Here is a 16,954-nt window from a genome sequence, read left to right as displayed (position 1 = left end):
TGATCGATGTGTTGTGTTTGTGTTTTGTCTGCCAAACTCGTGAAATAGGAGGACTTCTTAAAAATAACCTGTGGCCTGCCATGCTTGAAATAGCTCAGAGACTGATGCACATCACAGGCTTCATTGGTATGCAGTGTGTAAGGATGCGTGATCAGAGATGTCCACTTAAACTTCAGCAGCTCATACACTGCCTCTCCTCCTTATGAGGCCGTTTCTTATCCTGCAGTCTATTGTTGACCAGTAGATGGCAACCTCGCTACACAGCGCAAGGGAAATTAGCTCTCCATGGTGCTGAATGGTGTAGGATACTGGTGCTGTCCGTCCATCTGTTTATCTGTCTGTCTGTCAAGATATCTGCATGCATGTCTGTGTGTCTGTGTATCTGCGTGTGTCTGACTGTCTTCCTATATCTGTCTGTCTGTACAAATGCAGCAGCTGATGTGTGTTAAGCATCCCTCTTGCAGAGGTTGAAAACGACATTCTTTTTAGGAGCGTATGCCATTATGAAGCCTCCCACCAGTGGATGTTAAAAAAAAAAAAAAAATGTTTTTATAAATATATATAAAATGACTAAACTAGCCCAATGCACAGAGAGCTACCAGCTTGATGGATGACTCACAGTAATGCTGTGAAATGGCTCAACCCACACACACACACACACACACACACACACACACACACACACACACACACACACACACACACACACACACACACACACACACACACACACACACACACACACACACACACACACACACACACACACACACACACACACACACACACACACACACACACACACACACACACACACACGCACAGCACAGCACAGCACAGCACCTCAGCACACGCACATACAGTAGAAGTACCTATGTCACACACACACACACACACTGAAACACACAAACTCAGGGTGTGATATGAAAGTTGAGATGGTTAACTATCTGCACATGAAGGAATGAGTTTGCCTGTGTGGATTAACTTGATGGAAGATTAACAACAAATCTATTATGAAAAATATTTAAAGGGGGGAAAAAAACAAGCTGCTCTAGCCTACAAATCCCATAACATGTGGTCAAAAAGACCCAAGGGGGTCTAAAGCAAAATGAGGATTAGTTCAAATCCCCCCCCCCCCCCCCCCTCCTCAGAAAGACAAGCAAGTACTGGCTGATTATTCTAATTTGCAAAAGCAACTAATACAGATCTATCTACAAAAATATGCCTTATTAGATTAATTTATGGATCCCCAGGCTGATTTGTATTCACTTTGACAAACCATCTCTGACTGACAATTGTCTTAAGATGAATATACAACCTTTTTACCACTCCATATTGCTTAAAGTAGCAGTAATTCCATCAAACAATTTGCTATAGCAAATCTAATTTGAAATATAAAACATTTTGAGCCTTGAATGTATCCCACTTTGTGGTGACAATTAAAAAATAAAAGCTTTTATAGAATTGGTCTGATAGCTGCCAAGGGGGCAGTGGTAATCCTCATCTAAACCTCCAAAGAATCTCAGAGAAAACTGAGAGTTATGGCACAAAAGCTATGCCGTTTTTAAAACGTGACACTTATAAGGGCAACCATTGGCTGGCTTCTCTTTTTATATTGTGAAAGTACTGGATGACACCTGCAGGGAAATATTGTAGCAGGCCAAATCTGGAGTGACGTGTGTAATTTGCATTTGCCTCAAAATGTTGCTGCTGTTGGTCGTCTCTTTGGCTCACTGGGCTAAGTCTCCACGTCGTGTTTGGACCGTTGTAATCTTGTTAGTGTGATCCTCTGCACATGCCACCGGGGACCCGGGATCAATAACTGGCTCGTGACTCCGTTTGGGGTACACACACACACACACACACACACACACACACACACACACACACACACACACACACACACACACACACACACACACACACACACACACACACACACACACACACACACACACACACACACACACACACACACACACACACACACACACACACACACACACACACACACACACACACACACACACACACACACACGTGAAGGTAAGAGAATCAGGATGTTGATATTTTGCTGAGATTGATTGATAAGAGTTACAGCAACACCATAATTTGTGTTTAACGCCAAGGTGTGCGTGCGTGCGTGCGTGCGTGCGTGCGTGCGTGCGTGCGTGCGTGCGTGTGTGCGCGCGCGGCCTTGTTTTCCCATACTGATGAGGACATCAACCTGAATACAGTGTCCCATGAGGAGACTCGTGTCAGCGTGGAGACATATGGTGCATGTGTGTAAGCAGCCTTCTTTACTTTTGGGGATCTGGACCTGATTGCCCAGCAGCCCTCAGTGACTCATGTCACCATAGAAACAGAAATGGAGTTTAAAACACATTTTAACTAGTAGTCGAGTGAATTTGTGGGATTTGGAAGGTGGCTGAGGCAGTGGTTTGCTATGAGTGACATTAGATATCCGTGGATTTTGACACACCAAATGTGGGGATCAAAAGGATGGTTCCGACAATTTCTGTCATATTTTTGAAGAATAAATGACATCCTACTAAGGTGTATAGAGACGAGGGTCACATTCTGAGCTTTCTTGACCCCCACAAGCGCCGATGTATTGGAAGTACTGGGTCTGTTTTCTCATCTAAATACTGAAAGGAAGTCGTGTGTGTGTGTGTGTGTGTGTGTGCGTGTGTGCGTGTGTGCGTGCGTGCGTGCGTGCGTGTGTGTGTGTGTGTGTGTGTGTGTGTGCGCGCGTGTGCGCGTGTGTGCGTGCGTGCGTGCGTGCGTGCATGAGACTTTGGCCAAAGCAATGCATCTTTTACTCGTCTGATTCGGGCCTTTCTTTTCTTCTCATTTCTCTCTCTTCTTCCTCTCAGCCTCTTGGTTAGTTCTCTGTGTGTTTTCCCTCTCTTTATTTTTCTCTGCAGTCACCACTTCAGTTCTTTGTACCAGCTCCCTTTCTTGGGGTTGTTTTTTCCTACTTTTGCTTCTTCATCAGCTTCACTCTCATGTCCCTCTTTTTCTTTCTTCTTCTACCTCATTTTCCTCTGTCTTTTGCTCATTTTCTCCAAATATTTCTTTTTAAAATTCTTCTCACTTTCTTATTTATTGTCACGCTCTCTCTCTCTCTCTCTATTCTGAAATCGACCTTTCCTTCTCTCTTCTTTGCTTAGTCATTTTTCCCTCCTCCATATTTATTTCTCTTTGAAATCCTTCTTTCCTCCACTTCATTGACCTTCCCAGACCTGTTTTTCTTTCTCATCTGCTCTCCACCACTCTTTCCCCCTCTTTTTCTTCCTCTTTTCTCTCCCCCTTGTGCCCTCTACATGTTTCTTTCACTTCATCCATCACTTTTTGAAGCACCTCCATTCATGCCCCTTCTGTTTTAATCGTTCTTTTTTTTTTTTTACTAATGTTTCTACTCTTTCATCTGTCTCTCCACCCTTCTCTCTTCTTCAACATGTTCCTTCTTTTCCTATTTCTTTGCCATCCTTTCTTCTTTACCACAACCTGAATGTAATTTATCTCCTCCTCTTCATCTCTCTTTCCTCTTTAGTCCCTCTTTACTTTCTTTCTTCCTGTCTCTCTTCCTCCACCATCTCCCACTTTTCCCATGCAGCGACCCTCCACCTTTCTCTCTCTCTCTCTCTCTGGGTCTACCTCTCTCTCCCATGCTCTCTCGCTCTCCCCCGTCTCAGTCGTCGCTCGCTCGCCGTGCTGTGCGGACCTACCGACCACCTCTCTCCCGCTCTCCCCTCCTTCACTGAATCTCTTCATCTCTCTCTCCTCTGGTCCTCCGGTCTCTGCTATGACAGCTCACACCAGCGGCGTGTTGCCCGATCTCAGACCGTCAACCCGTCACCGGTCGTCCTGTCCAAACCTTACCATGGACGTGTGCGAGGAGGATTTTCGTGATTGATCCTCGGGTGCTTTTTTTATTTTTTATTTTTGTTTTTATTTTTTTCTATAATAACGAAAGAAAAGGAGGAGGGGACGGGCGTCCTCTGGTACCCCCCTCCGCTTCTTTCAGCCAAGCAGAGCGGCAAGGTGGGGAGAAGGCTTAACATTTAAGCCAGCTTGGATTTATTTAAGAGCAAAATGACGGATTTGGGAGCGCCGGAGATGCTGCTGATGAGGAGGAGGCTGAATGCGAAGAAAATGGGAAGGCTGAGACGCGACCTCCCGCTTCTCCTGCTGCTGGGGCTTCTCATGGGGGATTTCTCCTCGTCCAAAGGTGAGTTTTTGGAGGTTTCCAATTCGTCTGCGCGTTTCGCTGTGAGCGAATGCCCGCATGCGAAGCGGGCACGTGTACGTGCGCGCGTGTTGGATCAAAATGTTCGCAGGTTGGACTCTGTGCGTGTGCGCGCGCACGAGAGAACGCGAAGGGAGAGGGGGGTTAAATGCATGCAGTTTCGTTGCTTGCAGACGGTGATGTCGTGCGCGTCTATGTGACGGAGTGAGTGAGAGTTGAGGCTGCGCGCACCCTGTGCGCTTGCGCGCAGGTTTGGGCACTGCGTGCACGCGCGTGTGTGCGCCTGTTAGAAATACTGAGATGTTGAGGAGAGTGTAACGGAGGCAATGAGAGCGAGTCTACGTGCACACTCATGGGTTTAGTTTGTGTGTGTGCGCGTGAGAGGGGGAGACAGAGTGCAGTGGCCAAGTTGGACACATTATCACATCTGGGGAGCAGTGGAGGCTTGCTCAGTTTTTGGGGCCTGCATGCTGTGCAGATATTCTCCTTGTATAAGTTAAAAATGACTCACAGAGCAACTTAAACCAGATTTCTGACACAGTTAGAAATCTTGATTGCTGTTCGGCAGCTCTCTCAGTTTGTGCAGCAAGAGCAGAGAGCGATTTTCATGTGGTGCACATGAAGAGAGGAAATCCCAGGCTCAGTTAAACATGGTTTTGGTAAGTCGTGCTTGCCGTGGAGCAGTTGTCTCAAAAGACTGTGGATTGTCTAATGTTGGATGTCAACGGCCCAGCAGGTCTGCGTTGGCTGAATCCCGTGACCAAAGAATCCCTTGGTGTTAAAGATAGACTGATAGAGAAGAAAGTGTTAACATTCTCCTCGTTTGGTAGGAGCCTTAATGTTACTCTTTTTATCAATAGCGTCTCTGTGTGCACCTCTCCTCCCTCTCTGTATCAATGCCTGATCCTCTGTATGTCTTCCTTAGACTCTCCCAAGAGTGTCCCCCCCCCCCCCCCACACACACAATTCTTACTCTTTCGTCATGAAGAAAATTGTTTCTTCTCACATTTAAATTGCTTCAAATATTTGGTGCGTTTGCAGGTAATGGTATCGTGTGCCTGTTTCCTCTCAATGTCTTTTTCCCTCACAGTAAAAATGTTGCATGTGATAGAGGGATAGATAGATAAAGTGTGTGTTTGAGCGCTGTGTCATCTTCATCTGCATTCCCGTACACGCAGGCTGTCAACCTGGAAATAAAGGGATTTGAGAGAATGTGTGATTGCTGGAGAATCGTGTGTTCTATGATAGTGGGGCTTTTAAGCTGTTTGTAATTGAAGCAACTGCTTCCTATCACCCCTGATCCGTCTTCCACTTCATTCTCTTTCTGTGAGGTTGGTTTTTGCAATTTGTTTGTCCTTTTCCAAATCTATACTTTCTTTCCGCTCTTAGTTGAGGTAGTTTTACACTATATTTGCAACTCCATCCTCTTCAATTCAGCCAACAAAACTAGATGGTAAATGTAACACACCTTTTTAATCCGTCAGCATTGACACCATGATGATATTCACCAATGAAACCTTTCAGGGACTGCGGGGTGATCACAACCAAAGACAAAGAAAGATAAAATTAAAGGGCACACAGACATCTGGAAAGACAGACGGGGTTGGTAATAATTTATTTGGTTAAATCTCGAGCCACAGATGGGTTCCAGCCTTTTAAATGGGATGTCGCATTTTAAATTCCAACACACAGCTAATTATTGATTGTCTGGAAATTTCACTAAGGATGACATAAAAAGCCAGGTATTTTCAGAGCATCAAGTAAAGATCAACTGGAATTTATTTCACTGTTGATCATTATTTCTTAGAATTTGAAACCATATCGATTACATTATATCGATCTATACCACTTTATCCCTTTTCGGGTCACGTGGGGCTGGAGCCAATCCCAGCATACATATGTTTACCTTGTTTCATTGGATGAGGCTCAGACAGACGGAGAACCCATGTCAGCTCATTCATCAATTTGTTACAGCCAAGAAATGTCCAATTGTCCGAGTGCGATGAGAATTCCCATACAAGCCAGTTAGCGCTTATATAATTGATATATTGTTAACTACACTCTACAGGGGATAGTACAGAAGACAATTTTGGCACATGCACACAGTTGCACAAACACATACACACTGCTGAGGATACCATGTCTGGGAACTTCATTTTAGACTCCCTCTGGGACTATGAAGCTTTTGTTTAATCACTTGCGCACGCACGCACGCACGCACGCACGCACGCACGCACGCACGCACGCACGCACGCACGCACGCACGCACGCACGCACGCACGCACGCACGCACGCACAGACTCCAGTGACTTATTTCTATTCCCCTTTCAAAGTGAAGACTGATTAAATGTCTGTTTTTTGAAGATTTTTAATGTTTTTATCCTTATGAGCACATTTAGACCCAAATGCACACACACACACACACACACACACACACACACACACACACACACACACACACACACACACACACACACAGCATATGCACACAGTGACAATTAGCTGACATTGAATCAATGCCAAACAACAAGATATTGGGACTTTGTGTCTGTCCTTATGCTTGGCATACTAATATCACATGTGGGACACGCACGCACGCGCGACCACTATGAGGAGATAGCTAATTAAAGTAGTAAAGCAGAGCAGTTTTTCTAATACAAATTCACAATACAGTAGGCACACCAAACTGAACTATAGGGGAAAATATAGGGAGAGCATGCATCATGAAATAATACGATCCAGCATTCATTATCCAGGATATGTGGACCTGAAGGTTTCATTTTTGACTTTGGGGGCCCCAGACGTGTGTGGTAAATATCTACAAAATTAGCTGTTTCCAAAGCTTTCAATAATCTCCCAGTGGCATCTTTTGATCAGGTGTCATCACATAGTAATGATTGCTGTCCATATGTGACCACCTGTTATCCCATGACTGAGGGGTTCATAAATATATTATCATTGAGGCGGCTATACATTTCAAACACTGTTCTATATTGAACCTTATTGAACGTCCAACAAACCGTACTCCCTGCCATCCTATGTTTTGTAAACCGCTTTTAAAGCTTTTACATTTTTTTTTCGGTGGAACAGAACACAAACATTTAAAGGATATGTTTAGAAAATCAGTAGTAGAGATGCTCTGACTGGTCCGATATTGCCACTCGCTGAATGCTCTCAGGTCTCAAGATTCTCATCGGTGACGCACAGAGCCCATGCAAATGTGTCCGACCGTGTCCTCTTTTTGAAAAAGTGTCTTCTCATGAAACTGAACTAGTTGAACACACTAAAATGTAGCCTTTTTAAATATTTATTAATCAGTACTTTCCAAAAAAACTGTTCTCTTTACAAATAAAGGAAGGCTGTGGTTTGTTAATGATTTGCAGTGGGTCAGTTTTACAGCGAAGCCCAACACTGGTGAACACATCCACTCTTGTTAACACATGAAAGTAGGAGGATTTGCAATAAAACTAATAGACATTTTTTAAAAAAAAATCTGTTTGAGATTCATGTCATTATTTATGTGAAAATCTAATTTTGACAACCTCAAAGCAGGCGTTTTCCCCCAGATTTGTTTGTGGCCAAATAACTAGTTCATGATTCAAACACACATTCTTTTATAAGTTCCTATTTGCTGAGATTTAGTCTCTCTCCCTCCAGCCGCCCACCTTCTTCTCCACTTCATCTAACTGGGGTGCAGAGCAGGTCTCAGTTGACTCTGGTCAAGTTTGCTCAACCTTTTGAAAGCAAAAGCTTTTTTGTGTCCCATGCAACTATAGAAACATGTTCTTTTACACGATTGTCTTGGGGACATACTGGTCCTGTGATAAATTTTTTAGATGTCTTTTAAACACACTGCCCTTGTGCTTGACTGAAGCTGCCTATCTGGACAAAATGAATAATTCCTCATGATTAACTGTAATCATAGAAGGTTTTTCTTTTGGTTAACTTCTATTTATTCAAAATATCTGGAGATTTCTCTAAGTCAGTTGACTTGCGCATACGCAACTATTTCTCTTTAAGTCTTTGAAAGTTCTTTAGATGTTGGTTTGACGACACCAAATGTTTTTATCACAAGAGAACAGAGAAGACAACCGCTGACACTCAATGTCACATTTTTGAATAAATGATGAATATAGCCATATATCTACTGGTTTACTTGAATGATGAGTTTTTAAAAAATGTTTTAATTACAAAAATTATTAAATTATTACTCTTTGTATTTTTAGCATACGGCTTTTGTATAAAGTCAGATGACAGCATGTTTTTTGTGGCTTTCAGTACAGCCTCATAGTATTTGTGTGCACATTTGAGTGGGATTTCCTGTGTGTGTGTGTGTGGGTGTGTGTGTGTGTGTGTGTGTGTGTGTGTGTGTGTGTGTGTGTGTGTGTGTGTGTGTGTGTGTGTGTGTGTGTGTGTGTGTGTGTGTGTGTGTGTGTGTGTGTGTGTGTGTGTGTGTGTGTGTGTGTGTGTGTGTGTGTGTGTTAATAATTTTCTGCTCACTGTATATGAGAAGCATAGGCGCACTTAAAATTTTAACCTCTGTGTGTGAGAGCGAGACTAAAAGACACACACCGACAGACACGCAGAGGCACGCAGGTGTAGAAAGAGAGGAGTTTTTGCTCAATGTTTTCAGGTGCTCGTATTGTAATTGATTCCCCTCAGTCACGCTGAAGATCGCACACGTTTCAAACAATCTGAGCTTGAGGAAGAGCTCGTGCATGTGCACCTGCAGCCGAAAGCGCGAGGCATCTCATTGAGTGCTGATGATATCCAGGTACTTGAGGGTCCTTCTAGACGTCTAGTGAGACCAGAGAAAACACACACACGCACGCACACGCACGCACACACACGCACACACTTCCATACAGTTAACTACCTCAAAGTCATACTTCAATGGAGAGCAGTCGTTTTGTGTTAGAAGTACATATGTAGATAAATAGAGCTGCTCAGAGATTTAAAAAAAAAAAAAAAGGGGTAGTTTTCTGTCCTTTCTAACAATCCTGATATTTAAATCTGTATTAATGCACATGTAGAACATTTCAAGTGAAGTGGTGTTACTGTTGGTGTCACAGAAGAATTATTTATCAGAGTCCATGTTAAGAATGCATGGGTCATTATGCTGGGTGACGGTAGAGTGAAAAAAAAACCTTTTTAACTAGTCAAAATGAACAAGTTATTTGTCCTTATAGTGTTCAAATGACATGCTTTAAAAGAGCCATGGCCTACATACAGTACACTAATGTGGAGGGAGAGGGCAGTGAGAGAGAGACTGTGAGAAGGAACAGTGAAAATGTGTGAACACAGAGAGAAAGAGAGAGGGATTGAGGTGGAGGCTGAAATGAGAACCAGCGTGTTAAAGAGAAAACAGGACAGAGAGGAGCGAGAAGAAGTGCTGTACAGGGGAGACAAAATGAAAGAGAAAATGAAAATGTATTCCCCGGCAGATGCAATTAATCAGGAATGACTTTTCCATCTTATGCTGCTCGGCTAGTAATGTCTGGCATTAAGTAATGACATCATAACTCTGTCTGCCTTGGATTTATACCACAGATACAGAGGGAATTCCACCAAACTGACCTAAAGGCATGAACAAACAGGCCCCTAAAATCTGTTGATATTAATGACTAGACTCAGATATTTCATGCTTGCCGTAAATACTGTGTCACACACAGTAGAGCCCCACATCTATCTGTCATTTTAAATCTGAGGGGACAGCATGAAAACAGCATATAAAAGAGAATGTGTATATCATATGAAAAAGCACAACAGCGCTTGAAATTGCGAACATCATAAAAGTGACGCCGCGTTGCTGGCCCAGTGTTGTTTTCACCCTCCATTAGTATGCATGAGTAAATGCCATGTCTAGTTTAGTTTTTCAACCTCTTTTCCTGAACCACCATGTTAATGTGTTTTTTTTTTTTCCTCTTGAAATCTTCAAACCTAACAGAAATCACTGCATTTATCTTTTTTTTTTAAACTTTGCATTACTCATGTAAACTTGTGTTTAAATAGAGTTTCAGTTTAAAATATTAAACTCCAAATGCATTTCTCATGAGCTACTTCTCTCTGCAAGCTATAAGAACGTGCACTCTACGTGATAGGTTAATCTTTGCATTTGACTGCTATAGCGCATTAATTGCGGCCACTTTTGGCACAGCAGTTTGTTGCTGTTTTTCTGTACCTTGTACAGACGCCTCGCTGTGGTGGGAGCTGAGGGTTATTTCATAACACAGGATTACTCAGCCAGCCAGCTCTAAAAATAAGCATGAAATGAACCTCTCAACTGGAGTTCATAATGAAAGATCGGTTGGTGTGACTACAAGACATCCATGAAAACCAATATCCAAATTTAATTTGACAGATTATTCAGAACATCAACGGCTATGGTACATTTTTGCCAATTTTAGCAAAGTACATAATTTCCACCGTTTTCTGATCGTTTGCTATGCGTCCTGGTGGCCTCCGTTCAAGAAGTGGAGCTCTGTACTGTCTGCTTCATGGCTGCTTTGAATACAGATCTCTGTCTGTTTTGGTAAAAGTTTAGGTACCAAACTATATCTACCAGCTCTCAGAACTTCTTCAACAAAATAGAATGTTTCAATACATTGATCTGTCTTTTTCATGGAAACCAAATTTTATTTTTAATTTTTTTTCGGAGGACGTTATTTGATCTCTACATGCCAGTGAAGAGTCAATTGGTCAGTTGTTTTGACATGTAATGCAGACAACTAAGACAACAACCAAGATTCAACACAAAAAACAAAGAAAAATATTTTTACCTTATTGAATACCATTAAATATTTCATGATCTGTATGATAAGAATAATTTGCATTGGATTATACATAGTTTTTACACTCGTATGATCATGATTGTATCTACTCGGTCAAAGACATTTTCTATTAGTTTTCCAAGCATTGCACTACCACTAGCATTATATCTATACATCCAGACAAAGGAAACACAACCCAGTTTCACAGCTTTGATAGTGTGATAGTGTTCTCTTTATTTGTCCATTATGTTGAAGCAATACCATAAAAGAAATGATCAAGAAAAAAAGCAATTATATGTGTCATCACATGATGCAGGATAATCATCCATGCAGTCTTGTGGTTGCTGGTCAAGAAATAATGATGCACTGCACAATTGTTGTTGCTTTCAAAATGGTTGCTTGCTTTTATTGATTTATTTGGTGTGCAAATTACATTATATTTACTTGGTAAAACATCCTGAGATGCAGTGGTGTGTTGTTGCCAGTTTTCTGGATAGTGTTAAAAACTTTCTTGTTGTCATATTGAAATTTTGTAAGTTGCCTACTTGATTAACAATCTTGCTCTTTACAAATGTGAAAGTGTTATATACTGTATATTTCAATATGTATATGAATTTGAATTATGTCGTCTTGTAAATTAAACTCTACAGTTTCGAATTGTTCACAACTTGGATTACTGTGTAGCAAATAATGTAGTTGTAAAAACACACAATAAAAAAAACTAATATAAAAACAAACTTTTCTTTGGTTCACATGCAACACTTCATGGAAGATCCATTGATCCAGGACCACCTTAAAGTGGCCTGGATAAATGGATAAAGTAAATGTCTTTGTTGGTCTGAATGTAAAATTTTCCTAACTGGCATATCCCAGGGTTAGAAAGCTTAAATAACCCAGATGGAAGTAGTATCGCACTTACTGATCCAGGTAGGGAGAACCCTACATTGATGACAGCTTGTGGTCAGCTGATGTGCTGAATGTTTTTCTGAACGGCATTTAAATGGGGTTAAGACTTTTTTTTTTCAATCCTGGACTGAATAACACAGACCATGTTCTCCACCACCCTGCAGCTTTAACCTCAGTGTGTCTGTTGGTGTACTGCAGCAGCTCACTGAATTTAAAGGCTAATGTGTGTGTCAATGTAGCACTTTTGCTATTTCATTATTTCCGCCTTACCTCTTTCAGCATGACATTTTCTATAAGCTGTAGGCTAATAGCTGGCTAGCGGGCTAACATTAAGCAGGCTAATGTGCCTGGTAATGTTACATTAGTGTTATTTCAGTATTTTTCTCACTTAGTTCCATGGTTTAAGGGCATTGTGTGTGTGTGTGTGTGTGTGTGTGTGTGTGTGTGTGTGTGTGTGTGTGTGTGTGTGTGTGTGTGTGTGTGTGTGTGTGTGTGTGTGTGTGTGTGTGTGTGTGTGTGTGTGTGGTGAGACAATGTGAGAGCACACCTACGGTCTGTGTGTGTGTGTCGGTGTTTGCCTGGGTGTCCCTTGTTGTGTGTCTGCGTGCATGCATGCGCGCTCTACATATGGAGCCAATGAGTTACATTTCCATTTCAAAGCGACGAGTCAGCAGCAGCAGAAGCTACTTTCATCCATTAATGTGATTTTAGGGGGAGAGCGAGACAGTGAGACATACAGAAGGAAATACATAGCACACAGCAATAATTACTCTCCAGGTTGGCAAAGAATGCCAGTTGTTTATTAACGTTTCTGACTGTTTCTCTTCCTCTGACTGCCACCTCCCATCTCCTGGTCTTTCACTGTTTTTAGTTGGATAGTTATGTGTGCCCCACTTATCTGCAGCACAGTTCGGCATTTTAAAGCAGTTGCCACTCACATTAACATATTCACTGCTCTAAAGTGCACAGGTGTTGTTATACCACTTTATCTGTTAAAAGTTAAAAAGTCTGCATAAGATAGCTTCAAAGAAGAATGAGTGAGAATGTGCAAGAGTTTGTCTTGGTCTCTCAAGAGGAAACTGCTAACCGGTTGGGGTTATAAGTGTGTGCATGCGTTGGAGGGGAGCGTTGTGGGGATTGCTGTGTGCTCCGGTGCCCTTTTGTGTGTAAATGTCCATGTGTAAGCCGAAAATGTTTGTGCCACAGAATCGAGACATCGTGTGTGTGTGTGTGTGTGTGTGTGTGTGTGTGTGTGTGTGTGTGTGTGTGTGTGTGTGTGTGTGTGTGTGTGTGTGTGTGTGTGTGTGTGTGTGTGTGTGTGTGTGTGTGTGTGTGTGTGTGTGTGTGTGTGTGTGTGTGTGTGTGTGTGTGTGTGTGTGTGTGTGTGTGTGTGTGTGTGTGTGTGTGTGTGTGTACAGATTTTAAGTGTGACCATGCCAGAGCTGTAAAGCTGCGTGTCATATTAATGTGGTGCTGTGAGGTTCAAGCTATGTGTTGACTTTGAGTTTGTTTCTATGTGATGCTGTTTACTGTCAAACACAAACTTGCATGAATGGGTGTATTTTCTTCTGTCTAGTGAGATGTATATTTCCTTAAAGTCTTGGAAGTTTTTGTGTGCAAATGAGCAGAGGCCTAAGCATACGGCGCATATCTAAAATATCTCAAATTTGGGGTATTTACTTTTGGAGCCCTGCTGTATGTTTGAGTGTCGTTCTGTTGTCCCTATGTGGACCATTTTTATGTGTTTGAAAAAATAAATAAAAAAAAAGGCATGTTTTTTTGTGTGTTAATTTGCATCTTGTGCATTTTCAAGTGTGTGTGTTTGTGTGTGTGTGTGTGTATGTTTTTCCTATAAATGCATTTGCCACAGGCTATCATTTCTTAGTATCATCGTTCTTATTCTATCCATTTTTAATGATTGGTAATGGTCGCTCGCAGTGTTGAACTTGCAACGTAAGGACACAGCAAAAAATGGTCCCGTGGAGCATAGAGCGTGCAAGACAGAGAAGGCAGAAGAAAAGACGCTGGGAAATTTCGGAGGCGGGAGGGAGAGAAGGAACTGGGAGGATGTTAAGAGAGGTTAGCTTATGGAAACCAACATCATAGGAGTGCCGCGGAAAAGGTCCCATGGTGCACTGTGCCACTGCAGCACAGCCCCATAGGGACAGTGGGTGAAGACGAAGAAGGAAGGAGGAGGTGTGAAACTGGCCGGCATACGGAATGACTGACTGACTGTCATTTTGATTCACCGGCTAAATGATGAACTGGTTGTTAAATTGATTGACTGACTTGCTGGCTGATTGGTTGTGTTACAGGCTGGCTATGTGAGTGACTGAGGCAATTGCTGATTTGTTGAAGGCTTTTTACAAGGTACCTCTGTAACGGGCCAAGCACAACCATAGAGGGTGGGGGTATGGGGGAGGGGGGTCTGATGAAGAGATGGAGGAAAGGAAAGGCATCTTAACTGTGTTTAAACCTTACAAGAAAAAAAAAGGTTTGGAATGAGCGTCCAGGGTCCAAAGGCCAAGAAACGTTCTTAACACATGATGGCTGTTAAATTGTTCCTTGTTAAATTTAGCTTTTATTTGTTTCCATTAAAGACTACAATGTGCTTTATTACCAATGCTTCCTTGTGCTATCCTGGAGGGAAATTGCTGGATTTTATCCACCAAAATCCAGTAAAATCAAATCGAACGCATCTGTAATAAAGATAGTTAAATTACATAGGACAATTGAGGCATTTTAAACGAATCATTAATTTAAATACAAAAACATATTTCAATCACTCAAATCTGCAATTTTGTACTTTTAATGCAATGCTGACATAAGTGTGAACGGAGCATTATCTGCCCGTCAGCTGAAAAGGAGAGGCAGAGAAATGGAGAAGAGCTGGATAAGGAGTGACTGAGTGAAGTAGGGAAGGAGTTAAGAAGGAAGAGACGATGGAAAAAAGGAGAGTGGAAATGGGAGGAGGGAGGGAGGAGGGAGGGAAGGCCTTAAGCAGTGTGATAAGGAAATAATAAAAGGACGGTTGTAAAAGGCTCCAAGACTCCAGCTATAGCAGTATCGCACGCACGCACGCACGCACGCACGCACGCACGCACGCACGCATGCACGCACGCACGCACGCACACAGCTGTATGAAAACTGATGTTGCATTGTCCTTTACAGGCCATTAAAGCTGAGCCGAAGCAATTGCTTACTCCTGTCTGACAAATGACGACTAAATAACGCAGCACTTCTGTCCAGCTTTCAGTCTCTTTGTCTATCTCACAATCAAATCCTTGTAGAGTCTTAAACAGACTTTAAGCTCTCTCCTTGGTGTTGAGATCCAGACAGGTGGGACAGTCAAAGAGGAGCGAAGTAAGTGCAGGGTGATGGATTACGAATGAATCCACTCTGCCTTTTGTTTTCATTACCATATGTCAATCAGGCTTTGTTTTATGAACTTTTTGAGAAAAGTTCTTGACTCAAATTTGCTCTAATTCTCCTGCATTTCTTCAGCAGAGACAGTATCAAGTCCTTCAGCACATCTTCAGCACATTGAACAATAAGCTGCTTCTGTGAGGAGTTTCAAGTAATGCTTCTTGAATGTCAAGAAGCAAGTGATTCCCTCTCTCTCTCTCTCTCTCTCTCTCTCTCTCTCTCTCTCTCTCTCTCTCTCTCTCTCTCTCTCTCTCTCCCCCTCTCCCATCTCTCATCCCATTTCTTTTTGTCATTCGCCACTCTTCCTTATCTCATCTCTTTTCTTTCATCCTTCTGCCCTTTTTCTGTCGCCTCATGTCTTTTCCCCTCTTTTCATCTGGAACTGTGATTCCTCTCCTTCCTTTTGCTCGTTTCCTTTATATTTATATGTATATGTATCATTCTGGGCCTCGCTTCTCTACCTGCTATTCATTCTTGCTAAATTCCATCCCTTTATCTTACTTTTATTGCTTTCATCCCTTTTTCCATTTTTATGCCTATCCTCCATCTCTCTCCGTCCATCCCTATCCGTCCATCCTCCCTCATCAACTTCCTGAGCCTCACTCCTTCTCATTCCGCTCCCCGTTTGGCGTCTCATTTTCCTACTCTCTCTCTGCCCTTTCGAGTCCTTTGATTAGGTTGTTGGCATTTTCATTGAGATGTCTATATGACCACTGAAATAACTCTCCTGTCACAGTCTCATCTGCCCTCTATCTGCTTCCTCTCGTTCTGTCTCTTCATTCTCTGCTCCTTTTCATCACAACATCTTCTACGCTCCCCTCCTCACCAACCTTTGGATCCCTCACTTCATTTCGGCCCTTTCCTGTGCTGTTCCCTTGCTCGTCTGCAATATTCCTGCACTTTTTTCCTTCGCTTCTCTTAATACCCCCTTATTTTTTTTGACTGTTCTTTCATTCTGCGGCTTTCTGTTCTGATTTACCCTCCTCTTGGTTCTTTGGTCGCTTCTGTAGATTGCTTGCTTAAGTGTTACATCGCCACATCATCCTCTGTTGGTGGTCATTACCACAGACAGAGACTTAGTACTGAAGGAGTGAGGTGGAGTAAGAGGGTAGGGGTGGTGGTAGTTGGTGGGCTGATGCTGCATTTCTCGTGCTACTGGCAGTGAACAGAGAGGAGATGTCTGAAAATAGAGAGTACGTGTTGGTGAGATGAAGAATGCCTGGGCTTATACAAAAGAAAAGTTGAAGGAGATGTGAGAAAAAAACATGAGGAGAACGAAGGAATAAAAAGAGGGAGAGCCAGTGTGTCTGCACACCTCTAATCTGTTGATGGTTGAGGGGAAGCAGACAATAAGCCATTATCTCTTGACTTTGCTCTAGTTGCAGCAGTGTGGCACCTCATACTGCGAGTGCCAGAGGAGCTTACAGCACCATCGCGTTCCCACGATGCTATGACATCCAAAGATAGACACAACAGGATACGAATTAAACAGATGATGCCATCAAGGCATTTAATACCTTAAAAATAACAAGGGAATACAATACAAAAACCCAACGTCTAAATAAATAACATAAATGTAGCATTGGTTGGATTTTTACCA

General features: G+C 42.4%; 1 protein-coding gene across 1 annotated transcript in view; it reads left to right on the top strand.

Annotated features, from left to right (window-relative positions):
- Positions 1–4,098: 4,098 nt before the first annotated feature.
- Positions 4,099–16,954, top strand: part of LOC308106645 (CUB and sushi domain-containing protein 1-like) — a gene marked incomplete at both ends in the record, with an annotated part of 411,609 nt that continues 398,753 nt past the window's right edge. Inside the window, one exon of the mRNA XM_080458503.1 lies at positions 4,099–4,234. Coding sequence (XP_080314629.1) covers positions 4,099–4,234 — 136 coding nt within the window. The remainder of the gene's footprint in view (positions 4,235–16,954) is intronic.

The sequence above is a fragment of the Lipophrys pholis genome (assembly GCF_963383615.2).
Source record: "Lipophrys pholis genome assembly, chromosome: 2".
NCBI classification, from domain to species: domain Eukaryota; kingdom Metazoa; phylum Chordata; class Actinopteri; order Blenniiformes; family Blenniidae; genus Lipophrys; species Lipophrys pholis.
The sequence above is the reverse complement of the archived record's forward strand: the minus strand, read 5'-3'. Positions and strand labels throughout refer to the sequence as shown.